The sequence below is a fragment of the Polyodon spathula genome, chromosome 21 (genome assembly GCF_017654505.1).
Source record: "Polyodon spathula isolate WHYD16114869_AA chromosome 21, ASM1765450v1, whole genome shotgun sequence".
NCBI classification, from domain to species: domain Eukaryota; kingdom Metazoa; phylum Chordata; class Actinopteri; order Acipenseriformes; family Polyodontidae; genus Polyodon; species Polyodon spathula.
In genome coordinates this window covers 7,032,146-7,050,684 of record NC_054554.1, presented here as the reverse complement: position 1 = coordinate 7,050,684, position 18,539 = coordinate 7,032,146, and the positions used below count along the sequence as shown (strand labels likewise).

At 36.6% G+C, this 18,539-nt stretch overlaps 1 protein-coding gene across 2 annotated transcripts in view; it reads right to left on the bottom strand.

The window, feature by feature from the left end:
- Positions 1-7,404: 7,404 nt before the first annotated feature.
- The window catches only part of usp10 (ubiquitin specific peptidase 10), a 30,361-nt gene continuing 19,226 nt past the window's right edge, over positions 7,405-18,539 (bottom strand). The window contains exons 9-14 of one of the 2 annotated variants that reach the window (XM_041221653.1): positions 17,801-17,900; positions 17,411-17,585; positions 16,359-16,566; positions 14,702-14,846; positions 12,843-12,908; positions 7,405-9,284 (exon numbers count right to left, since the gene is read on the bottom strand). In XM_041221653.1, coding sequence (XP_041077587.1) covers positions 9,097-9,284; positions 12,843-12,908; positions 14,702-14,846; positions 16,359-16,566; positions 17,411-17,585; positions 17,801-17,900 — 882 coding nt within the window. In that variant the 3' untranslated portion in view covers positions 7,405-9,096. The remainder of the gene's footprint in view (positions 9,285-12,842; positions 12,909-14,701; positions 14,847-16,358; positions 16,567-17,410; positions 17,586-17,800; positions 17,901-18,539) is intronic. The other variant, XM_041221654.1, reaches the window with a different exon arrangement.

The window sequence follows — 18,539 nt, the reverse complement described above, 5'->3', positions numbered from 1 at the left end:
GTTAAGCTTTTTGGTTTTTTTTCACACGCTTGTTTTCTGTGTTTTGTGGCTACAGCAAAGACGTTCTGTTTACCAGGTTAAATCCGAAGGGTAATTTTGCAGTTTTTATTATTATTATTATTATTATTATTATTATTATTATTATTATTATTATTATTATTATTATTATTTACCAAGCAATTACCACACTTTACCATTACTGTCCGTGTTGTACTATGTTTTAATATATTGCTGTGCTATTTTCGTGATGTATTGCATACATCTAATTTTAATTACAGTATGTGGTTTAAGATACTTTTACACGATGCATGAATATAAATGTACTTTACTTTTTATTATTATTATTTCCCTGATGATGCCTCTAACGTTTCTGATGCTTTTTTTTTTTTTTTTTTTTTCTGGAGGAGGGTGTTGTCTTAATTTCAAGGTTGATTTGGAATTTTACACTTGCCTCCATTAAAAGGGAATTAATTAACCTTTATTTCAATGGAATTTTAACATAGCACGCAGTGCAACTCAGTGGTATGATCCTGAATTGCAGTTTTGTTTTTAATGGAAGATTGGGTTAGCATACATTATTCTTAATGTTTCACTATTTTAGTGAAACATAATGTGTTCTAAACTCCTGACACTATACATTGTTATCATAAGCATCTAGTGCATTATATCTCTTTTGTGATATACAAATAAGGAATAATGTTTTTCACATTAAATGAATCATATTTTCCATCAAGCTGAACATCACTGCATTTGCAGCCACCAGACAGGGTATTGTGGTACACAAAAACTTGCCAATCACTCTTTCATAGATGACTTTTAATAATAAACACATTTTCTATTTTGCTGAGTAAAGACGGAATTGTCTAACTGACAGGGAATGAGCGTTCCAGAGTGGCTAATCTCCAAATCATTCCTATCTATTGGACCTTAATCATGATTGCATTACATTTGTAAATTCCACTATCTCCTGCTGTTTACAAGTTATGAGAAATCAGCACTGAATTTATCTAAAAACAATTACTATTAGATATAAACAGAATCACTAAAAGCAATTGCAAAAGAAAGGTAAATATAAAATTACATTTGAATTAATTTACTCTTGAAACATAAATAGAATGCTTTGTCTGTAATTTAGGTGGTTCTGGGTCGGTCCACATAGTTCTATGCAGCAGTCAGACCAGCACCAAACCGCAGAAAAGGAAAGCCGCAGTGATTTGTATGGCTGTCTGTCTTGGTGGGCGTTACTTTCAGGTATCAGTGCTTTTTAATTGATATGTATAGAACATTTGAATGATTTCACTTTAAAAGAAAACGTTACAATTCTTTAGCACAATTACTATATTATGCCACAGAGTGCCACTATGCTTTTCTTTTCCCTTCACATAATCTGGATAGAGTTTTTAAACAGGGTTTGTATTTTTATTTTAATACTGTATAAATGTACCCTGGTAAAAGCCCTGGAGTTAGGAGAGCCAATCCTAACTTTAATTCTGTTCAGAGAGTACTTTAAGCCCCCATTGGTCTAAGATGTGTTTTGTTTTTAAAGGAGAGAGGGATGGAGGCAGGGGTCCCTTAGAGGACAAATAAGTTTCCAGGTTCCTGGTCTGAAGAATTTGTTTCAAGGTTTTCTTGCAGAATGTTTTGAGTTATAAGCAACGAGTGATAACCTGGTTTGATAATGTGCTTGCTGTTTGTTTTCTTTGAATTATGCTCATGTTTGCTCATATAAATCATTGTGCTTGTGTTTACACAAAATACCTAATTAACTTATTTTAAATTGAACTAATAAACAAAAAGGCTTTCAATGCACAGTAATTAACCAGGCTTTCAATGAAATGTGATTTCTGTACAAATAAATAGTACTACTCAACACAGCTCTGTTTATTGCATAAACACATTTTTTTCCCGCAATGCTTTGTGGTAGCTCCAAATGTAATATTGGACACAATCTTTGGGCCCAAAACATTAGGAGCGTTTGTAAACTCTGCCAGTATTGAGTGTGCTGAAAGTGAAACACGAGGAGAAGCCCTTTTTTTAGAAAAGGAACATTTCAGAAATGGAATTACTGTCTCACAGAAAAAGTAGCTTTGAGAAGAAACATTCTTTTTAATAAAAACTGGGGCACAGGGTATACTCTACTTGAGTTTGCTATGACTGCCGCTGTGCTGGAGTTGTTCTGTTTCAATGGGTACAATCTGAATAAAGTAGATCAGCGCCTTCGTGTAATCTGCATGTTGGAGGCTGGACTAGGGCAGTGTACTGTGGCTCGCCATCTTGGGTGCTCACAGCCAGCAATTTCAAACCTGGCGAGACAGTATAAAGATACGGTCTGTCCATGACAGGCCACGAACTGGGAGACCAAGAGTCACAACATCTGCCCAAGATCGACAGATCATTTTGCAGCAACTAGTGATGTCAGTTGTTAACCAGCAGAATAAAAAGTCACTGCAGCTGCTCTAAAACAGAGTTTGCCATTTTTCAATAGTGGATTTTATCCAAATATAAGTGATAAGTTTCTTTTGATGCTCAAATATACGTGATATGTTTCTTTTGATGCTCAAACATAAGTGATACGTTTCTTTTGATCCTATGTATATATATATATATATAGAACAATAGAGGCTTCAGTGAGTTACAGGAAAATAATTTCCTCAAGAGTTTCTGTCACGTCATAAATTACAAAATCAACTAATCTTAGACTACATAATGTTAGCTTAGGGCACCCAAGACCAGTGCTAATGGGAGTCTGTGAAACCAGCCTCACAGCCTGGGATTTTCATGCATTAGATTGGGAATTTTTATTTGTGAGTCATACATTCTTCTTCACAGAGTTCCCCCCAAAAAGAAAGAAAATAGTAAACAATAAAAAAATAAAAATTAAAAAAACTGAAATGTCATCATTTTTTAAGTATTCATCCCTGGGTCAATATTTGGTTGAACCACCTCTGGCAGCTATTACAGCCAGTAGTCTTTTTGGATAAGTCTCTATTAACTTTGCACACCGTGATGGAGCAATATTTATCCATTCCTTCTTGCAAACTTGCTCAAGCTGTGTCAAGTTAGTTGGGGAACAGTGATGGACAGCAATTTTGAGGTCTTGCCACATATTTTCAATGGGATTAAGGTCAGGACTCTAACTGGGCCACTCAAGGACACCTATTTTCTTAATTTTAAGCCACTCCAGTGTTGCTCTGGCATTGTGTTTTGGATCATTATCCTGTTGAAAGACAAACTTCTGTAGTTTGATTTTTTTGGCAGAGGGATGCAGGTTTTTAGCCAGGATTTCTCTGTATTGTGCGCCATTCATCCTCCCATCAATCCTGACAATATTGCCAGTCCCTGCTGCTGAAAAGCATCCCCATAACATGATGCTACCACCGCCATACTTTACGATGGGAATAGTGTTACCTGGCTGTTGTGCAGTGTTTGATTTGTGCCACACATACCGCTTAACGTTCAGGACAAGACGTTCTGCCACATAACTGCAGTATCTTCTAAGTGAGGTTTTGCAAACTCTTTGCGGGCAAAAATTGTTTTTTTTTCAGCCAGGGCTTCTTCCTTGCCACTCTCTCATAAAGGCACTTTTGTGGCATGCCTTGGAGATTGCTGATACATGAACATCATCATCCATCACAGCCACTGACTTCTGTAACTCATTCCAAGTCACAGGTGGCCTCAGTAGCTTCCATAAGAAGTACCCTTCTTGTCTGGCAACTAAGTTCAGAGGGGCAGCCTGATCTAGGCAGTGTGGTGGTAGTTTCATATTTTTCCCACTTCTGTACGATGGACTGCACTGAGCTCTGGGATGTTCAATGCCTTTGAAATGGTTTTGTACCCTTCTCCAGATTTGTGCTTCTCTATAATCACATCCCTGACTTACTTAGAATGCTCTTTCGTCTTCATTTTGATTCTTTCTTTTGAAAGTCTCTACCATACTGTGGGACCATACAGAAAGAGCGGTATTTAACCTCACAGATTAATTTAAAGAAGGCGATTCTCTCATTTCTTACACGGGTGGAGTCCATCAACAAATTGCGTGACTTGTTGAGGTAATATATTGCACCCAATTTAGGCTTGCAATTAGAAAGGGTATGAATACTTTTTTAATCTGATAATTTCTACTTTTCATTTTTAGTATATGGTTGAAAGCTTTTGGAATTTTTCTTTTGATTTGACATGGTGCTCAAGTCTTTGTAGATCAGTGGGAAAAATCCTAATTTAATATATTTCAAATTCTGAATCTGAGACTTTTAAATGTGAAAAAAGGGATGGGGGCTGAATACTTTTTCAAAGCACTGTATGTATATGAAAATCTCAATATTAATTTAAACAGACAGACAGCCTGAGGAGAACTACACTATAGAAATTGTTTTAGCAACATCTGTAACTAGTTTAGCTGCTCAGTCCTAATTTGATTAGCATGAGCATCAGATCCAGAGCTGGATTCCTAGAACTATCAACATGTTCTGGCACTTGGATCAAAGCAGGAAGGTGTCTTCTTGTGTTTCTTGCATACGAGCGAGACCCGTCTTGGACCATTATGTCCTCAAAACAGATACAGAAAACACGAGTGTATTAAGGGACAGACAAAATTATGCATATTGTGAGTTTTTTTTTTTTTTTTTTTTTTAAATTCGTTATAATGGATTTGGACATTAAATACAACGGTACAGCAAATAAAAAATTAAGTGGGTAAACCTTACATTATGGAATCTGGAGAATTAAATAATATCAGTATCTTTTATCTCAGTAGTATTGAACTTGGGAGGCTAAAAATAAGTTTCTGGAAAAATGGTAGTCCTCAATAGTGTTTACATTCATTTAAACCAATATAAAGAAGCAGAAATGGCATACTGTATGTGATTAATCTATTTGATCTGAACTGTTCTTGGAAGTGGACCAATTATGTACCTTCTACAAAAGATAGTATTTTAATTAATGCAAATTCCAATAATCTGTTAAGATCTCTGATTCTGGAAGCACATTTGTGCTTTGTGTTGCACATTGTTTTACCTTTAAACCATCCCCACAATTATTTTAAGTTTCCTGCAGCTTCTAAAGCTGGCACTGGCGGACAGGCCTACAGGAGACTGCACCTGGGGTGAAGTAATCTTTCACAACATCATGCTGGAGATATTGAGTCTTCTCCATGGAGATGAAGAGAACAAATGTCTTGTGATGCTACAGATTCACCCTTCATAGCTTGCACTAGCTTTAATTTACTACAGCCAGCAATTAGTCTATAGCACTCCCCAGCTTTATAGGCCAAAAGTGTAATAGTCATTTGTATTGAAGGTTTGAGACGATGTCTTCCTTTCCACAAAGCCCTTTTGTGTTATTTCCTTGCGATTTAACTAGGACAGTGTGAGAGAAATACAGGGCTCAAAAAAAAAGAAAACGTCCATTGCCTTTTGTTACTCTGACTACTGTTTGGTTAAAGATGCATTACAGATGTGTTTAACACCAAGCGGTTCCACCAGGCTATTCTGCATGGAATTAAAGAGAGGTAAACTTTCTAGAAAGTTACTTTTGAATAGCCACATTATGCAATGGAATTTTATAGTTTGCCCACAGGCATTACACTGCTTTAAAACACATTTAACCCTGCACAATTACTCTACTAAAATCTATAAATTACATTTTTGGCATGAGGATAAAAGATTTGTTGTTTGCATTCACTGAGTTATTGCCCCAACAGTCAAGACCATACATTTTTATTACGAAAGGGGCTATTGCTGAAGTTTCACACCTCCCCTTAAAGCAAATACTATAATATTGAGTAGTAACAGCATACAAATTGAAAATGATAAACTAGTTAAAAGTATTGGAATTATTAGGCCAAACCATTTCATAAAGAATTCTTGATGGGGTCTGTTTTCCAAAGGCAACGTCAAACTATGTAAATGAGCCTTGGGTAAAGCACAAGACAGTACACCTACTAAAACTAAACTTCTGGCCTGGTCAATTACATGCATCACCTGATAATGACTAATGGCACTAAAGTCACATTCGATGTTAACCTTTGTAACTGACTGATCTCTCCATAAGCTATGAAACCAATGTGGAACACTGGCCCTGGATTAGGGGGAAAAAATGATTATGAAAGTGATTATGAAAGTGATTTTGGCCCTGGTCTGAATGCTGAATTGGATCAATTCATTAATAGCCAGAAATGTCAAGGTTGAATATCCCTTGAGCATGGGCCACTCAATTAAGAAATAATTTATTACAAACAGAAAGCATCCCACATAAAAATCAAGTAAGGATTAGATTTGCAGACCACATAGAAACCTCCACTTCTGCAAAGCATGCATTACAAAACTCAAGGCATTATTGAGGCAACTCTGACTCTAACCAGCACAAACACTGCATTGATAACACTATGTAACACAATTTTTGTTCCTGGGTAGTAAGTGTTATTTCCCAATTGCTTATGCCTCAAAAGTATAGCAAATGGCTATTATTCCCCACAAACTTTGCTTTTGTGACTATTTCAAAATATCACTATTTCCAATGGGAAAACGGGAAAATGTGTTTTTTCGTTCACATAAAGTCAGAAAAAAACAACATATGAATCCAAATTAACATGTATTTATACTAAAGTAATACAAAAATGACTACAAAAGATTTAGAAGTGAGTAGTTTTTCGAGATTTACGATTATACTGTAAAGAACAAAACAGCAAAGTTTGTGGGGAATAGCCATTTTCTATACTTGAGGCATAAGCAATTAGGAAATAACACTTACTACCCAGGAACAAAAAAAAAAAAAAATTGTTACACAGTGTAATGAGTGCATGTTGGTTTGTAATGATTTAACCATTTAATTCTCACATTTGAGAAAGAGAAGGAGCTGTACTGCTGCAAAATAGTTATTGCGCTGAAGGAGCCATCTGAAATTAAATAAAAATGAAGCTCTGAAATATTGGGACAGAATGCATTTTTAAATAAGTGGGTTAAGTGCTTTCACTGAAAGATTTGAAATGTTAAACAGACTTGCAGTAATATTATATATAAGGGGTGTAACGACTCATCGTGTATTGACAAATACTTACTTTATATATCTTCTTGCATTGACACAAGACCAAAAACGCAACACAAGCACATTGTAGATCAACTGGTTCTTGAATGAAGTGTTTTATATCTTGAACGGATAATGAGGTTTGACTGCATTAATGCTTATGAAAAAGGAGACTATGGCACAGGCTACAGTCAAGTAGAGCTGGATCATCATACTGTACTTCAATTATTCCCACAGTACAACATAGTATATAATCTGACAAGCACACTATACAATGTTGTATGCACCCAAAAGTTTGTGTACTTTGTTTTATTTGTTGGCCAATTAAAGTTCTCTAACAACCCATTTCTCTGGTTAGTTTTCTCATGGATTAATACAAACATGTTCCATTTAATACTTTAATACAAAGGTGACCAGTCCACACACTGCAGCGACAAGCAGATTACATTTCAAAAATATACAAACTTCACCGAGATGAATATTCATTTTAAGGGATTCAACTTTTGAAACACTGCATTTTTTGTAAAAATGTGGATTTGAACACAACTTCTTGTTGTGCGTGAAGCTAATTTGTATAAATGATCCAAATGTAATTTAAGCACAAAGTATACATACAGAAACGTGATTGGGCAAAGGAAAAGAAAATCACTGAACATTAGGAACCACTAAATCATTTTTTCACTTTGATAGAGACTGAAATTTAAATTAATACAAAACCAGTAAATAAGTAATGGCTCCAATACAAACAAATGTGATGATCCTGTTTTATGTGCTTTTAGGAGGTATGCATGTCTTGCAATCAGTCACTGCGTTGTAGAAAGGGCAGCAGTTTAAACAAATTTATATAAAAGATGAAATTGAAGTGAATGAAATAAAAGAAATCTGCAGTGCCACGATTTTAAACGACAAATTTGTAATCTAACTAGGACAAGTTTGAACCATGAGGAGGACTACACAGAGCAAAACAAACTCAAACGAGCTCTGTGACACTACTGGATGGATGTTCACTTAGAGTTCTATAAATATCAATGAACTGTGTACAGTTAAACCTTAAACATTATGGGAGAAAAAAAATGTAATGACAAAAACTAAACAAAGGCAGGCTTATTATGGAACATTTCAATCTTCATTGGTTTTTCTCCAGCTTGTGTACACAGAAAGCATCGTTCTTTTTAGAACTTGCCAGGGAGTGTGAAAGTGACAATCACACATCTCCTCCAAACACCTTTTTATTTTGTCTTTGTTAAATCGCAAAAAAAAAATTGCACTGCACGTCTTTAATATTTTTTATTTACGTGCATTTAAGCCTTTTTAAATCCTAAAGCGCATTTTCATTTATTTTAGATTTTCATCATTCTAATTCTACACCCAGAAACCACAGCGGCTTTCTCAAACAAAGAAATAAGCATTTTTTCAAGCACACAGTAACATTTCTCTTCTCATTTCAATGGCTCAAGTGTTACCTAGATTAAAAAGCAAAAGAGGGGGTAGGCAGGAAAAGAAAGGGGAAGAGGAACTCTTCGAGTCAGGAGACAAGCACTCGAGTATTCATACATTAAGATCTACACAAGTTTGTTTGCTGGTGCAGAGTTCTTTTGCACTAGGCAAATTGAAGAGGTGGAAAATGCAAATCAATTTGGACTGTGTCAACTCCCCTTGTAGAAAGGCATTATGTTCAATTTCTCTGCGCCCTCATTAAAAGGAAAAAATATATACACTTTCCACCAGTCCAACTTTTTGCAGCCTCACCTGGTTAGTTTTTTTTATTTAATTTGTATTTAAAAAGTTCCCAGAATTCAAGGCTGGGGGAAGAAAAGATGAAAAGAGAGTCCTTTTATTCCATCAATCCCCATTCCAACTCAATCTATTTTTTTCTAAAACCCAGTGCTGCAAGGACAAAAGAAAGCCATTTCAGGTAAGTCTTTGCTTTTTTTTTTTTTTTCCTTCATTTTTCAAAAAGATAAAAGGATAAAGGCGTTGGAAAGGCTGGCTCTCTGGAAAAGCAGGGGGAAGTCTTGCAAGAGAAGTTGGGCAGTGTTCTTGTTTCGTTAAACAGTTTGTTTTCGTTTAAGAGCTCTACAGCAGGTCGATACGGCGGTAGTACAGAAGATAAGCTGTGCGCTCGGCAGTCTGCTTCACCACCTGGTACTGGTTGATCACTTTCACTGCCTGGTCATCAATGCGCAGCCAGCCATTACGACCGATATGGAAGACATCCGTGGTGTAATGGCCGCCAGTAGCACTGTTCCCATGATGATAAACAACTGTGAGAGGAGACAATAAAAAAATACATTAATACATGGTACAAGGATGGGTACTGCATAACTTAACAAAATCTGTTGCGTAGTAAAGACTTTAGTTCAACAATACCAGAACGGAAACACTGGCAATCTATTTTCATGCTTATCGAAGTGCCTTTCTATTTTATAATAAGTGTTTTTTCAATCTTGTATTATGTACAGATGGCAGTGTAAATATTAATACATAATTTATTTAGGAAAGAACAGGCAAACTTTCTACATCCCAGGAGATACTTGTAAAAGGATGGATGTCATATTTTATTCCTGGTGATAAACATGTTAACAGGTAGGTAAACTAACAAAGCTAGAAAAGCAAAGGGTTTGTATAGAAGAGGCCACAGCTTTGCATATTCTTCAGTGAGGTACGTCCCTTACCCTCCTCTTATATTGTTCCTGTCATATACACTGAACAGTCTAACAGACGGCAAGTTAGCTTTGCAGAGCAAACAGTGCTGAGCTTCTCTGTAGATGGTGTTGACATTGGGCCTAGAGGCCCTGCAGTCAGCACATGTTAAATATCAACACAGCCTCTTGCTGCAAGCCTGCTGGAAAAAGTACAGCCGTTCACTTCCCTCCATCCTGCCAGCCATCCAACAGAGGCCTCATTAATCCCTTTTCTTTCTTTATATAAATATTGTAGCTGTTCAAATAGTAGTTCAGTCTGTCATTTTCCACATGCCTTTTATTTTTCAAAATCAAGCCCTGCGCTCAAATCCAAGTAACAAGACAAACAAATTGTGGTCTGAAATCAGCTCCCTAGACAGTAATCCCATAACTATTACAGATCAGCACAATTGTCACTGGATTACCTTTGCAGGAAGTCTCAAAATGAGGATGATTGGATGAGCATGGACACTGAAATTTGAATCAATTCTAAGATCTGCATAAATCTCTTAAATGCTAAGGTGTTTTGTATTACATTTGCTTTTGAATGAATAGAATGCATGCATTCACTCACAGAACACAAGGTATTTCTTCTGTTAAATTATTTTGTTAAATCTTGTTATTTATCTAACATTAGAAGAACTCAATGGCAAGCTCCCCAGACATCAGACGAGACTGATGTATCCTGGAATTTACCAAAATACAATGAACATTTTAAAAGGATAGCAATACCCCATCCCAGCCTTTGTGAAGAAACAACTGTAAACATGGGATCCCTGCAAGCTACATGTGTGCTCATGAGTATTAATGTGGTTTAGAGAGTCTGCACTCTTCATGTATATAATTGCTGTCTCTGGTTCTATTGAAACGGGAGAGTTCTACACTCACAATAGGTGACCGCGTATGGGCCAGGCAACAGTAAACATTTAATGCCAAGATAAAGATGTGATCACCACAAAAGGATACAATAAGTGAAACCAGTGTGACAAACACTATTTTACTGTAAAAGCTGACATAAGAGATTATAACTCAAATGTTAATAGTCCACCATGTAATTATAAGCAAAGAGGGAATACACCCCCAAGAAAAATTAAGCCACATGTTAGCTATGGTCTCTATCCCTTCAGCAGGGATGGGTAAAGGAATAAAAAGCTTATCTAGGGAAAGTCTATTGGATTGTTATAGTTACTGTTTCCAAGAATTGCCATACTAAAATTACAAACTAAAGTTTATTTTGTTTAAAACAAATAAAGCTAATGAGAATTTACAGCTCAAGGCAAAGCAGGAGTATCAAGACCCCTAGATCCACTATGGAGGTTTTTTTTTGTCTATTTGGACATTTCAATGAGCCATGCATGCTGCAGAGCAGAGAGAAAATGGGACTTTGTGGGATGAAAGTGAAGATCATGCATATAAAACTACAGGTCTTCACAAGGTGGTGAGGTTTAAAAAACAAGAACTAACAGGGGGATTAACCGAGGACTGCTCTCAAAGTAAGGTCCATTATTTCATATTGGAGAAGTATGAAAAAAATCCCAGCATCACACTTCACCTCTCAAATCATCCACTTCCTGCAATATGTTCCCCTGGTTTAGGAGTCACCGACTTCTAACACTATTGCTTTAAAATGATAAACTAATGCAACAGGAGGCTCCAAAGCCTGACATTTTATTGTTGTAAATTAGGTACCATAGTCTCTGAGTATAGGAACACTTCACCTAAGAGAATACCCCTTGAGGGGGGGAAAACAGATTTCTCTCATTGTAAATGCTCTGCCTAAAAGAACGGGAATTTCGCTTAACACCACCTTTTGGCACCGCTAGTGATTCGTTCACAAATGATACAGTACTGTTTTGTAACCTGAAATTTAAATTCAAAATGGTTTATTTAATATTTTCAAAAAGTGACTTGTCATCGCAAGGAGGAGTGTCTTGAGGCACACTGATTGGTTAAACAATCTTTCCAGAACCGCCATCATGTCATTGCCTCGTTTTGTATTCCGATTTCCATGAGCGCACCTCAGCTCTACAAAATGTTATGTAAACAAACAGTGAAATGCGACGCCGTTTCTCTTGCTACAAAAAAGTTGTTCAAGCTACAGGGGAAAAAAAAAAAAAAAACTGAAATCAGACACAAGTCGCAGAGCAATTTGGTGTTTTCCATTCTGGCGAGTTGCTTCACCATTCTGTTTAATTTTGTGCATGTCTTGAATATTGCGCCTGTACAGATATTCATAATTAACCTAGAGCTGCTGCTGCATTTTCCAACATGTGTAGGGGTGCTGTGTTAACCCTCCCACCCAGCTTTGGTGTGTGATGCTCCCACTGTCGCTTGTTTTAAATCACCTCAAGACCCACTTGTTCTCTCTTGCTTTCCATGCTCCTTAAGCCGGATATCTTATTTTGCTACTTCTAACTTTTTTTTAAACTACTTGACTATACAACATATGCAACACAATGTTCTAGAATTCACATCCTAGCCTTGTATTTTATGTACTATGCATTGTTTTTAACTGTATCTTTTAAAGCGCTTGTGATGGTGGTCCACTACGAAAGGCGCTAAATAAAATAAAGACTGATTGGTTGATTTAGTTTGTCTTACTTCATTATTAGAGTTTATTAACATTCTCTTGCCTATTGCTTTTCTCTTGCTTATTCTACTCATTTCATATGTTGGTGCACATGCGTCAGGACAAATACATATTTATTTATTCATATTGTGTCTGGTTGTTGTCTTAAAAGAACACTTCAGCTAAGAGAAAACTTTGCTTGCTTCCCAAGAGGTGTTCTCTTCGCCAGAGATTACTCTGTTTTTGACGGACAGCTTAATGATTTAGATTATATACCTCTTATTTATTAAAACAATACACTAAAACAGATGCAGTAGGATGACAATACATTACAGATAAATACACTGTAAAAAGAAAGAAAGCCATCCAGGAATCAGTAATGTTAATTTACCTGTTGCAGAAAAGCAGAATCTCATGTCTACAGTACTGAGACTTCAAATTTGGGGTTAGAACAAAATTGATAAAAAAAACCTTAGACATGAATTCCACCAAGATGGAGTTCTTTTAGTAAAGATAACACTACATAAATTGTTACCACTAAAAATAAAAAAGCAACCAAATGTATATACCTGCAAAGAGCCTGTAGGATCGTTGGCCTTTGAAAATCTTGCTTCGCACTCCTGGTGAAAGCAGATCTGGTAGGAACGAGAAAACAAATTATTAGAATCCTGGAATGTCTTCCACAAAAAATCCCTTGCTCTGAGAACAGGTTGTATGGGCACCAAATGGCAGCCAGCAGGGGCTATACTTAAAACTATATTGGGGCCCCCAAAAGGCAATTTAAAATGACATTAACAAGTCAATAGGTTTGTTATACACCAATTCATGCTTGTATTCTAAAAAGTCCGTGCTTCACCTAAAATCCAGGTCAAAACGTCCTAACTAGGTCCAAGTGCGGTGAAATGTTGGCAATAAGTTACTCTTTTTAAACAAACAAGATGTATTTTAAACTCTTAGCAGGAAACCAGCACATTACTGTCCTACAGCAGTCCTGCTATGATGTTGCCTCCAATTTACAGGGAGGGTTCCAGACTTTACAATAGCTGGGTATTATTCCTGTAGTGGTATAGAAATTTGTTTTCCACCCTGGTCTACTGGGAACTTGGCTCTTTGGGATAAGGGAAATAAGATGCTTAAAAAAGAATCTACTTTGTAAAGATATCTTCCAATATATAGTTAGGGCTTGAACTTTTCAGTTTTTATTTTCCAAATCTTTACCTCCCTTTAAATATTAATTAGTAGCTGTCAAGCTGTCTCTGCATCCTAACGAAGAGAAAACTTAACTAAACTGGGTTTAAGATTTATTTCTTTGCTACAAATCAAGGGTGGGCTTAAACAACTCAAACTAGGCAACTGCAAGAATAAAATGCAACTAGGATCAGCAATGCGCAATTCATGTAATTTGTCACGTCTGTTTGAAACAAAGCTAAGGTGAAACAGAAACCAGCCTCAGTCAAGATATAAAGTAAAAACAAGGTGACTGTTTTGTAATGAACAGCTTTCAGCTCAAAGTTTATAAGTGAGTTTATTTATCATGTTTTCAAAAATAAAACCCGAAAAACTTCCAAGCCCTTTTTATAGTTTATGAACTAACACTATGAACAGGGTTTGAGATTAAACAACTGCGCTCTAAAACATTAAGAGGAGTACTTTAGGTTGGGTAGAAGCTTGCTCATTTCAACATTTTCTGGCTGGAGGAGCCAATTATAGATCAAGGTCTGCATGCTTTGGTCAGTGCAGAATTCGGGAAAATCCATTCATTAACAGTTTTACAATATTATTAAATAGATGAGAATCCAATAGCATTGGGCTATACAGAATTAAAATCCCGACTGCCCCTTTAAAAAAAAAAAAAAAAAAAAAAAAAAACAGTTGAAAGGTCACTTGGGTACACTGCATTGTATGAAAAAAGTGTTCCAAGAAATAAAATGTAAGTGTAAATATTTTTTGAAGATGCAAGCCCACTTTGTTTAAAAAATGAATTAGCAAGCGCTGTATGTATTATGTATCACAACCAAGAGTTTACAGTAGCACGACCTGTGTTCATTTATTTGTTAGCTACAAATACACAAATCTTATTCGCTGACCTAAATAGCTACATGTAAATGCGGCGTGCAACACAACCAAACAATTTACAGACACTCGCAGACATGTACCTTCAGTGCATGACACACTGCATTTGAGAGAAATAAACAAAAGCACATAATCAACTGTTTTTACTCTCTGTATTCCCAATTGACAGTTTAGTGAGCATCAGTTGTATAACTCTTTCCAGTGATGACTGTTCTATATGTTGCACAGATATTGCACTGCAGGTTCTGCTGACACTTAAAACAAGATGTTAAATCTAAATAACAAATATCATAGTTAACATTTAAAAGATAATGAAATTAAAATGGCAAGGCATTAAAAAAATAAATAAAAGTACCTTTACTGATTTCCAGATCAACAGGGTATTCTATGTTCTTGATCAATTTCTGGCACCCTCCAGTTTTCTCATAAACAAACCGCTTAAGATGCAGGACCAAAACAGGGGGAAGCTCTTCCAGAGTAACTCTCCGGCTGATCTCAATCTAACACACAAAAAAAACAAAAACATGAATATGAAATTCTCCACTATACCACATTCTTGACCGACTGCTCATTTAAGTTAATATTAGGGCTGCAACGAAGGGTACATTTTGACCTTCGAAGGTTCGGAACACATTACCGCAGGAAGATTCGAACCTGCGACGGTATTAATTTGCATAGTTTACTGGTGACGTCACAATAGCTACTTGTTTATATTTGATTGAAAATCTTAATTTACAGGTAAGCCATATAAATGGAATAAAACATTCACATATTGTTTTAAACTTATATAGAACAGTAATCATGTTCTATATAGTGCGTTGGCATATACCCTGCATCATACACGGCAGCGGCACCATAGAGTTGCTACATATGATTTGGTAGAGGATTTTAATACAACTTTTGTTTATGTAATATGCATTATACAAATCAAAAGATTGCATGTTGCATGTGAGTGACATTGCATTGTGAAACGATTTCTGTTAACAGGTAGAAAGAAAAAAAAACATCGTTATTGAATGCAACTTGACGAACCTTCGAAAGTCTAGAACTACCTTCTAATTCTTGGCTAGTGAACAAACCTTCGAACACAGCTCTAGTTAATATACAAAGAACTGAAGAGAAATGAGGTCAGGTGGCATCTTACTGAACTATTTCAGTAATTTAGATTTTTCTGAGCCAACCATATCATTTTGGCTGCCAAATCCTCACCTCCAACCACTAAGACAGTACTGTGCTGCCCTATCCTTAACTCTGACCACTGCCTTGAAAGTCAAAATCCTTCTAACTTACTGAAAAAGGAGAAGCACACATAGTAAGGAATAAGTACTCTGGTTATGCACAAAGCAGGCACAGAACAAGCAGAAGCAGAGAACACTACAGAGCTTTACAAAGAAAGTTAGAGGCAAATTACAGAGCAAGCTAAGCAGCAGTATAAATGACTGTAATTTGCAAAGAGAAATTCTATTTGCCATGTCCACCTGGACATTGTTCCTCTAAATTATAATAGATTTAAAATGTACCACAGGGTATCAAGTTCATCTAGTTGAGCAAAATATTATGATCTAAACCAGATGCAAATCATAAATTATAAGCCAGGTAATAAGACGCTCTAAAAGGCACACTGTTTAAGGAAAAAACACAAATGAGTAACCAAAAAGAAAAGCAGCCACTGGCTTAACAGCTGGCCTACAGATGCTCTTAGTTTATTAATGATTTTCCATCTATAACCATATAGGAATGTGCTCCCTGCTTGTGAGTAGCAATACAACACTAAGCAGTTCGTTCTGTCAATACACCTTACAAACCAGGAAGGAAATTAACTGCATTTATAAACAAAGATGTTGTTTACACACAACTTGTTTTAGAATTTATATTTTTGGTGCAGTGCAAAAAATTGACGTTTTCATGAGCTTCCTGTCACCAGTCAGAAAATGAATCCCTACAGTGCAGACACTATATAGTACACAGACATGTGAATAGTATGAAGACCCTAGTAAGTGATTCACACACACCCCTGTTGGAGAGAGAAGGAAGAGAGAGTTCTTGATTCCCACCTCCTGCTTGCTTTTAGTGGTGTATCCCTGAACACACTCGCGCGCCACCAGTGTCTCAAGAGCCTCCTGCACTGTGCGGATCTTCTCTGACTGAATGTCCAACTGTAGTGAGAAGAAGGGCTGCAGTGTCGCTGACTCCTTCGAGCTCTGCTGGTAAACCACAGACCTAGACACAAAACATAATTACTACATGTAAAATGTATTGGTGCATGTTTGTTTCAAGTATATTGTACCTGTATGTCTGGAACTGAAATGTATTTGTTTTTGTACCCATTTGTCCCTAAATTACATCCTTTTTTTTTTTTTAAACAAAGAATAGACACAGCAACCTTATTGGAATCCACTAAAAAGGAATCACACCATGGGATATAAATGAATACTTTGAATTTGACTAACTTAAACTGAAAATGTTTTTCCAAAGTGAAATATGTTTATTCATGTTTACAACAATCCCTTTACTGCTCTCTGAACAACTGTTCTTTGTCAAGAGACGCACTTCAGATAGAACTATGAAGGCAGCTGGTGGCAATTCTGTTTTTAGTGGCAGATTTTGTGCCCTGTGCTCGGGTTTTCCTCCAGAACACCAGCCTGGGCAAACAGCCCAAAAGCTCAGATAAAAGATGGCACTATATTCTTCCAGCCCTTACTATCCAACGAAACAGCAGTCTGTGCCAATGTAAAGAAGGGCAAGGTCACCACTGGTGCCATAGTTCTGCGGCTCAGCTTTAGAAAATAAGCACATTTTTTATATACATAACCATGACCATTTGGGTTTGGTTAATATCAAGGTTAAAGTGGCAGTTTTTATGCAATTTAAATATGGACCTTGCTGATGTAAGAATGTACATATTGCAGAAATAATGAAATGGTGTTGCATAACATCCACACATCTGCTGGGAGTGACCTAGCGACTCAGCAGGCAGGTAGCAAAAAAAACACTAAAAAAAACATTCCAGCAGCCTAAAACCCCGGTCATTTCAATTGCTGACGAACTAAAAAGGCAGTTTCACCTGATGTGCCCTCCGAAGATGTCAGTAATAGGGGTGTGAATGAAATCTGCCTGTCGGGTAATGGAGGTTTTATTTTTGGGTCCCACTTGCTCCCACTCATCCTCGCTACCTTCCTCGTTCTCTGCCTTCTCTTCTAATCCAGGCCCGGAATCTGGACCATTTACTGTAGAAACTTCTGTTCATCAATAAAAAAAATAAAAAAAAACATTAGAACAAGCTCCTTTAGGAATAATTTTTCAAAACCACCATTTGTCCTTGTTTCTTGGATCGTTCTAGGGAAAACAATCAATGCAGCGTAAACTCTGACATCTAAAGCAAATACCTGCCAGGTTCTTGACATTCAAAAGAATATGAACTGAAACAAAAATAAAATAGGAGTTATTAACTTACGTTCCTCTTGTGGAGAGATTAGTTTTATCAGCGACAACATCTCCTCATGTAGTCCATTTAGAATGAAGCCCAGAAACTCCTCTGCATCCTCCTGGCGACCCTGGATCAAACACAAAAGGGTTGGCCAGATTCAAATTAGGGGCAGTGAAAGCCCTCAGGAACTAGTGTTCATTAACTGTGTGAAGGTGGTGTGAAATTGGGATAAACACATATTGCAGTTGGGAGAATTGTAAGGATGGAGAAATCAAGGGCAACAGTTGATGAATAAGGACATTTTTATTTCCAAATTTCCACAATACATCACAGAGAAATCTAAACATTCATCCCTTCCTGGCACCATATTTGGTTCAAAAGGTGACTATTGAAAAAAAAAAAAGGACTTTGTTATGGATTACTAATTCTAGATTCATACTACAATTAAAGGGTAAATACTGACCTTTTTATTTTATTGTGTTACATGTTCCATGTGTTGCTACAACTGTTTACGTAAGCTATGTGTATTTTAAATTTTTTACATTGACCACTTTTTTAAACTGCATTCTCTGCCTCAAGATGGTTTCCCATGTACCTGCATGGACCTCTCAGAACTACATTTCCCATCATCCTCCTGCTCACTGGTAAATGCATCTGTTACATATGTGAGCAGGAGGATAATGGGAAATGTAGTTCTGAGAGGTCCATGCAGGTACATGGGAATCCATCTTGAGACAGGGAATGCAATTTAAATAAGTTTAAAAAA